Source organism: Platichthys flesus, chromosome 8 (assembly GCF_949316205.1).
Source record: "Platichthys flesus chromosome 8, fPlaFle2.1, whole genome shotgun sequence".
NCBI lineage: Eukaryota > Metazoa > Chordata > Actinopteri > Pleuronectiformes > Pleuronectidae > Platichthys > Platichthys flesus.
The window spans coordinates 11,755,120-11,763,638 of NC_084952.1; the positions used below are offsets into that span (position 1 = coordinate 11,755,120).

The window sequence follows — 8,519 nt, forward strand, 5'->3', positions numbered from 1 at the left end:
TACACTGCTTTACCTCAGTCTGAACTCTGACTGTGCTGTAATAAAAATGTAGGCAGAAAAGGCTACATTTTCAGAGTCGGTGTCGTACTTAAGTCGAGAACCCGCCGCACTGAGTCGAACACACAGACACACACTCACACTTTCGGGTGTCTCTCACTCAACACTCAGATTTGTGTGTGCATGTGTGATCTAAGGACATTGCCAAATGACTTCCTGTCGCTGACTCATGTTACTTACAGCCCAACCTTAACTTGTGGGTACATTAACGGAGCTTTACTGAATGACTTCAGTATTTTCATAAATTTCTGAAATTAGTTTTCAAGAGTGAAAACGCCCTAGATCAGTATGGACAGGTTTACACTGTACCAGGTTGTGATGCATGCTTGTGTGAACTGACTTAATGTGTTGTCATAAAAAATATGTATTTAACTTGGACAAGTTACAATCAAATTTATCTCTGTGCTTGGCATAGCTGCGTTTAGGTCCATGCCCAAGTAGAACTAGTTCCCTGAAAAAGCCTGAACAAGCTGTTTTTCTGTACAGTCCTGTAAGCAGGAATCGCTGGTGGTTTAATCGAGGGAGCGTCTGAGTGGGACCAATAAAGAGGAGGGAAACCTCCCTCACTGAAAGGTAGTGCACATGAGTGTGTATGTGTGGCGGAGCAGTTTACTAGGTGACCACATGTCCTCCGTGAGCATCCTCTATGGTTACCGTTTGTCTGTATGTGTATCAGTTTTCACCTGTTGCTAGACATGGCCATGAATTCAAGTTACACAACAGTTCGCTGTGGCCCGGTGACAGACATCTCTACGAGTGACTTCTACTCTGCCTGCCCCCCCCCCCCCCCCCAGGACACCACGTTGAGTCACACATGATGCAGGCGCGACCAGGTTCACCAAATGATGTCATCGAGATTATGTCAGCTTTAAGGCATTCGAGCCACGCCATTCCACAGAATGTTTGCTCATTCTTTTGAAACAACTCCATTGATCATCTTTCACAGTTTAAATCATTAACACAGTATGCACGGTGCTCTCTGTGAAACAAATGAAATGCGAGCCTAACTTATTTAGCTGTTCGATAAATGTCAAAAGGTTGTTTAAAAATAAAATAGCCTGGGCACTATAATTGAAAACAATAACTATCGTTGTATAACTTTCATCATTAGCAATATAACAAAAGTTCCTAATGTATCCGTATATTGCTATATTGCAACGTGACAGCATGGTGAGGAGAAGTAAGACAGAACAGGTTTTAATGGCGTGTGTCAGGATTATGAGATATTTTGCTGGTTATCAAGTGTCGGCCTATCACGTAAGCCACAACCTTCCAGGCAAAATAATCAGTCTGTCATCTTAAAATAAATAATAATGCATGACGTTCATCCTGATAGTTATCAATATTATTTGAATATGTTTATCTTGAAGACATTCTTGGACACATTGCCAAGCCCACATATTAAAACATGAGTCATGTGTTGTGACTTGTTGCACTTTTACTGCACAACTTGCACAGTACACGTCTTCAGGGTTGTAGGCACCAGCTCCTTCCTCCTCTGATGATACTTACAATGACCTGGAATAGTGAATTCTGCACACGTTGTAATATTTCAAGCTGTACTGATCACAGGTTTTGGGGGGTGAAAGTAATTACAGGGTTTGGTCGCAGTTTGTTGCTTCACTGGAAATGTGAGAAAAAGAAACAAGCGACCATCTGCCGAGTTAGGTGCAGAGGAGACCTTTGAGCCCTCGCAACCAAAACAGATCGTTCAAAAAGTGCAGCGGATTTCAACATGTGGGATACTCACAAACTTCTTCTTCCCTTCTCCATCCTCGTAGTTCTTCTTCGACTTCTTGTCCTTCTTGGGACCAGAAGCTGAGGCGGAGCTGCCCGAGTGCGGATCCATACTCAGAGATTAATCCTCGAATCGGTTGTCAAAATAAACCCAGTGTGGTGGTGACCTCCACACACACACAACACAGTTGCCCCACACGGGAGTATCTTCACCGTTTATTTCCCCCGACCCTGTGCTTGTCCCCCCCCTGGCTAACTTACTAGCCACAATTAGCACAGCGCTGCTAAGGATTTGGTCGAGAGCCAACTACACCGAGGGAGCCCCTTCGCTGAAGCCGCCTGTCCGTCTCCCTGAAGGAGGGAAATTCAAAGCGCAGCCCCGGAGCCTCGAGACGAGAAGTACGGAAACGACCTGTTGCGTCTACACAACACACACCGAGGGCATTCCTGTACCAGTGTCTTCGGTGTAACACAACGTGAAGGTTCGACTATGTGACTTTTAAATCCTTAAAAGTATCCGACGCTATATGGGCTAACGTTAGCTTTAGCTACGCTAGCTCGGCAGAGTAACCGTGGGCTAAGACAAAAAAAGACACAACCCTCCGCTCTTCTTCCTTCCCAGAGTTGTTTCGGCGCGTACAACACGAGGAGCGAGTCGGTGTTAATGGTAACCGGTCCCCGCGGTGTCTCCCAGGTTAGTTTCCATGACTGAGACAAGTTTAGTTAACTTTTTTATCTTCTGAGTGACAGAGTGTGATCGGCGGAGTCTTCCTGTTCCTCTGTGACAGACACAGGGGGGCGGAGCCAAGAGCCCAGCCGCTTCACCTGAGAGGAGCTGCTCCAGGAAGCGACATCACCGCCGGAGCGAGAAGCTGCTGCTCGGCGTCCACATTACAAGACGTTCCTTTTGTAACATATTACCCGCGTGAGAAAGGTTTTTCTGCATTTTACAAATACAGATCAGACCTGGACGTTGAGCATTGACTCTGCAGCTTCACTTGAGAGGATTTAACAGGCTGCTCCAGGGAAGCAGGATCTCATCGTATTCGTACCAGGGGGTTAACTGTAAAACAACAACAAAAGAAGACTGTAGCCTTGAGTGAATGGTTCCAAGGATTACTGATCCAAAGAGAGTTGGGGAGTTATAGGGAGGAGAGCCCTGACCACACTCCTTTCCTTTGCCACATCGTGCCTCAGTGAGATTCTGTCCAAACAAAATGCAGATCAAAGCTGCACAATGAAATTGAGCTAAGAGTCTCACAGCTGCTGAGATCTGCAGCACAACGCGAGTGCACACCGCTCACTGAAAAGAATATTAGAATAGAACTGTTGTTCATGTGGAGAGAATGTTCAGTTTTTTTTCTCAGGGAAATGATACACCTTTTTGTGCAAAGAGGCTAAAAAGAAGTGATGCTGATGAGGAAATAAAAATGTAAGAAGCTGACTGTAGAGTGCATCTTCCAGTCACTCCAAAGTGACTTGTTCCTTTTTTCAGTAAGATGTCATGTTTAACTTGAAGTTAAATACGACTTTAGAAGAAACATGATGCATATAGTCACATTTCTAATGCTTCCACTCTGATGTGAAATTTCACCATTTAAGTTAGATTAATGCATTCATTATTACCGACAATGTTTCAAATAAAGTCTGTCAGAGTTTACAGGCAGCACACGTCTGTGTTTATTGATGTTTCTGTTATACATGATTGTCCGACGTATCTGACTGGGACATTTGCGTTCTCACATGCAAGTAGAAATTGTTTTACCTGCCAAGGAGCAGCCCTGCAGAAACTAAGTTTGGGGAACCACATACTTAGAACATCACAGGGAAGGATGCAGGTTTATAATGTGTCACAATTTACAATCTCTGAATGTTAGTTGATCAGTGCAATGGATAAAGCCACCAGCAGCAGGCAGCACAGGCCAGTATCAGGGATCACTAACTGGTCTTAGGTGACTGGTCTCCGGCATTTGGTTGATGATGCTATGGAATTATCCACTTCCATGACTTCTAGGTGTTTGAGTACAGGGGGCTGTTTAAGCAGTGTCTTAGGTACTTTCACAGTTTTGCGTTTAATCAGTTCAAGGAAGAAAGCAGTAACAAATAAAGTTCTGCTTATTTGAAAAGTATTTCATGTGTTCAAGAAGCTCCATAAGAGAGAAGGTGTAGCTTGTATACTGTAGTGTAATCTCATGTGTTGCCTTGGCCACTTTGGTCTGGCGGTAATATAACCAAGTTACACAAAGCCTCTCTGTGTGACTCAACTTTCTGTGTCCTTGACCTTTAGGTTCTGATATGAGATAGACCAGAAGACCTTTACTCAGGTATTTGAGGCTGCACATTCCAAGACATTACACAACTCATCTCTTATTTCCAGAAATGAATCAGACATTTGGGGGTAGGTGAGACCTCAATTGTGCAAGTGTTATAATGATTATTGTAAAAAAAATGTAGATAGATATAAGTAATTCCCCCGTCCTTATTAAACTATCAATACCAGTGACAGAACTTAATTTGATCTCTGTTCAGTGCAGGTGAGTTTTTGGGGGATATTGGAATGGTGATCTTTTAAATTGTACTTTGGACGGTGCAGTGTGTAGAAATAATCAGCGTTCAGGCGCCACCGAGCGGTTAAATTATGAACGGCAGGTGCTGCATTTTCAGCGGAGTTGAGACAGCGCGTCAACCAACGTAAATGTCCACATATTGGCGCGTGTGGGTTGTGGACTACTTTATAAGGTTCCCTAAAATTACTTGTTGTCATTTATAAGTGTAAGCCCTTGACATTGGGTGGCAGTTATATCGGTACAGAGGAATATTGATCCAACCTATAAATAGCTTTCGCAGCAATGGACTGAATGAAGAAGCCACATGGAGCGTTCTTTCTGAATGTGAGGAATAATCGATCCAGAATGCCGAAATAAACGCTTTTAGTTTGTCTCAGTCCTTATGCGCAAACACCCCGGGACACCGTGTCCTTCTGTCTCCAGCCTCCAATCTGTGCAATGTTCTCAAATCCAGAAATTACGACATTTATATTTCTCTCTTTGGGGGGGGGCTTGTTCCTCTCTTCATAAAAGATCTCGAGAATTGTTGTTTCCATGATCCTCTGACATGATGTATATTCTATGAAAGGCAGAGTTTGTCTTATACTTCACAGAGCGCACGACACACACACACACACACACACACACACACACACACACACACACACACACACACACACACACACACACACTCACAGGATTATAAAGATAGGCTCATCTTTCTGTCCTGGCATTGGAGAATTGTTTTCCAACAACAAGATTGGGGAGGATATGCGTATCACCGGTGGCAGCAGATCGGTTTAACGCACAGGACTCGTCATAGGTGATGATTTTTCCAGCCTCGAGTCATTCACCGGAAATTAGTTCTGTAAATTGTGCGAGAGGTTAATTAAAAGTGCAAGGTAAGGCTGGCAGCCCTATGGCTCTCGTATAAACACCTCTGTGGACGCAGACCTATTAAATGATTACCAGTTGGCCCTTCCCAGCAGCTGCAGCATCACCATCCACAGAAAGACCAAAAATACGTCAAAAGTATACATTGAAATACCTTTATGTGACATAGGCCTACAGTCTGTCATTTAATCCATTTAATCACCAGTTTACAATATGGGAGATTGCGGGTTGATTGAATCATTTCACAAGACAAGACAGGTAAGTTACAGTCATACAAAGTGTGGTATATACAAACTGCTGGAGATTCTCTCCGCGCTGACATAGCCTGTCACTCTGCTCTGGGAAATAGAAGTGATTCGGTTTGCCAGGGCCAGTGGGAAATTTCGTGGATCTGCACTCAAACTGCAGGAGACAGGTCAGATGGGTAAGCCACTATATAGATGAGTGAGGAGAAGCTTTTGAGTGGAAGCTACATTAGGGACTAAACTGTTTATTTCCGAAGTGCTTTGCGGGGGTTGCAGTCGATGATGGATGGGTTCACAATTCCTTCATTAATTACCAGAAAATATAAGAGTCAGAAATTTGATCAGGAGTTAAATTGTTATCTTTCCACCGGCAGCAGGCCCACGCACACACAAGTGGTCTTCAGAGACGCCTCCTGTGGTCTGAAGAGGGCCACGGGTCTTGAAGTGGAAACATTTGGGCAACATTTGACACAGTTGAGTCCCTCGCTCACCGTGTTAGGTCTAGTTTGGGATTCCTGTTTATTTAGCGCATCAAATGTGTCCAAGACAACTCATAAAGGCAACTACCTGCACGCAGGCACACAAGTCAGTCCTGAAACCCTCCTTCCAAAGGGCCACGGGTCGCAGGGGTCCATCCCAGCGGGTCCAGCCTTACTTGTAGGTGGTCCGGGCCTCTCTCAGCGACCTGTCATATGGCATGGAGGCGAAGAAGGAGTTCCGCAGCTGGCAGTTGATGAAGAACACGATGAGCAGCACCAGCAGGAAGAGCAGTAGGCACATGACCAGGTAGGTGATCAGGTCCGGTTTGTGGAGCTCGCCCTCCCGCAGCCCCCCGCCTCGCCCCGCTGTGGGTCGCAGCAGCGCGGCCACGCTCACCGAGCCGCCGTGGGAGGCGTTCAGGGAAGAGGGGGCCTGCGTGGAGGACTGGCCCATGAGCACCAGGTCGAAGTCCGGGCTGTCGGTGGAGTTGAGGAGGATCTGCCTCAGCATGGTGCTCTGTGGCGGGCTCACCGGCTGCGTCTGACGGCTGCAGGGTGACAAGACAAGGAGGAGATTATGTAGCCAACTGAGCCTGTGTGTGTTCACTCAGTGCGTCCCGTCTCACGGATTAAAATGCAGCAGAGGTGATAAAGGTGCGAGGATTATAGAAACATCCAAGGACTATTATGTAATTGCAAGAAAGAACACCTTAATGTCTGGCAAGGTCACTGATAAACTCCCTCCAGTGACACAACATAATACTCTCCACTTATCTACACCGCAAAGTATTTGGCTGGAGTCACTGCAAACTACAGATTCCTCTAAAGTACTACATGTTCTTGTTACATTATCTCAGCCACATGCGTAAAAGGCACCAGAGCGCATGGATCTGTTCAGGGAACGACTTACTTTGGTGTTGGCTGCGAAGAGTTCCGCAGGTGAGCTGGTAAAGACTAAGTCCCGGCTCCGCATTCCTCAGTGTTCACGGCTCTTTCCGCTCCAGCCCCGCCGATGATGTGCCGTGGAGAAGCACTGGCTCGATGGCTTCAGATGTACGCTCCCAGACCATATGTCGCTGGGTACGTGGGTTATTAAATCGCAAGCTCAACGCGTCACATTTAATTGAACTGGTCAAATCCACGTGTCAGGGTCCCGGCATTAGGATAGGCTACATTACCAGATTCCTCTTGTTGGCGATTCCATTCAAAACCGTACTGCCACGCGTGAATTTACGCACAAACTGCGTTTAGGCTATTGTGTCGACATCCAGGGTCTGTCACGGAGGAGAGTGAAGTTCAACTGCAGCGCATGGAGCGCACACACGTCCCTACTGTGGCTGATGACAAGATCGGCGCTGCTGGTGCGCACAGGGCGCAAAGGAGGGACATGCCAGACTCCCCTGAATCCCCAAAAACCTGCGCGCTTTTATCCAGTCAATGGTCGATACGTGTTGGATAGATGCCACCGATGGTCTGCCCTAAAGGGATTATCGATCCAGTATGACTAATCAAAACAAAGGAGGCATTAGTGGAGGACGAAACGCAGGTCGTGAGCAGCCTCCCGTCTTCGCCCTGGATTGCGTGTGTTTGAGGTAGAAACAGAGGGGGCAAGACAGAGTGAGAGGGAGGGAGACAGGGAGGGAGGGGGAGAGAAAGAAAATTGCAGATCAGGAGTGAGGGAGGAGGCTGGAGGAGGCACATCAATGGACAGGGATGTGTAACTCTAAAGATAGAGTCACAGAAGAAAGTTCTATCTATCTATCTATCTATCTATCTATCTATCTATCTATCTATACATTTCATCTTCTATCTTTACATCCATAAATCCATCTATACAGCTATGCATCTATTCATCTATTAATCTATATATCGGCATCTGTATCCATACATCTCTCTCTCTATCTATCTATAGAGTCCATTCCTCATATTATTAACAAAGTGATGAGAGAAAGTTGACTGAGAGCAGTTTCTGGGCCGGCGTGAGGAATGTCTCACACTGGAGGGATGAGATCACAGAACAGGGAAGTGTGTGAGATTGGCGAGTGTGTGTAAAATTCATAGGGGTGATTACATTTTAGAAAAGATCTCCCAGGTTGTCCATTGTCCGCTTCTTAATGCGGGACTCATCTGAAGCGTTGGATGTCAGAGCGCTGTCCGTTCTCTGCATTTACTTTAGACTTTCCATTACAAAACCCTGCCCTCTGCCTCTCTGCTGTGCGCCCTGATCTGTAAGCCGCCACAAAAAACAAAGCATGTTTGCCCTCTGTGAAATAGATTTAGCATCGGTGCACGACACTAAAAAGAAGGTGCTAAAGATGGAGATGGGGAGCCAGTTTGCTCTGACATGATGTTTCGAACATGAGCGCGCATACAAAGGGCCAGACCGCATAAACTCTGACGGTCTGTTTCATATTCATCTGCACCTGTTCTGTCACAACAGAATGGCTGGCAGGCAGAGACCAAGGACAGAGGGGCACACACACACACACAAATACAGACACACACAAATGCACAAGCACACGCCAGAGCGAAACTACAGTAAACAATCCGTAAACTGGTAA

At 46.0% G+C, this 8,519-nt stretch overlaps 2 protein-coding genes across 3 annotated transcripts in view; both read right to left on the reverse strand.

The window, feature by feature from the left end:
* The window catches only part of LOC133958481 (protein diaphanous homolog 1), a 41,683-nt gene extending 39,107 nt beyond the window's left edge, over nucleotides 1-2,576 (reverse strand). For both annotated transcript variants that reach the window (XM_062393299.1, XM_062393298.1), the window contains exon 1: nucleotides 1,808-2,576. In XM_062393299.1, the coding sequence (XP_062249283.1) occupies nucleotides 1,808-1,906 (99 nt within the window). In that variant the 5' untranslated portion in view covers nucleotides 1,907-2,576. The remainder of the gene's footprint in view (nucleotides 1-1,807) is intronic.
* A 2,811-nt stretch (nucleotides 2,577-5,387) lies between these two features.
* On the reverse strand, nucleotides 5,388-7,524 carry LOC133958400 (small integral membrane protein 32-like). Its single transcript, XM_062393164.1, has 2 exons — nucleotides 6,869-7,524; nucleotides 5,388-6,506 (listed from the first exon to the last, which is right to left on the reverse strand). The coding sequence occupies exon 2, from the start codon at nucleotides 6,467-6,469 to the stop codon at nucleotides 6,131-6,133; it is 339 nt and encodes a 112-aa protein (XP_062249148.1). The 5' UTR covers nucleotides 6,470-6,506; nucleotides 6,869-7,524; the 3' UTR covers nucleotides 5,388-6,130.
* Nucleotides 7,525-8,519: the final 995 nt, after the last annotated feature.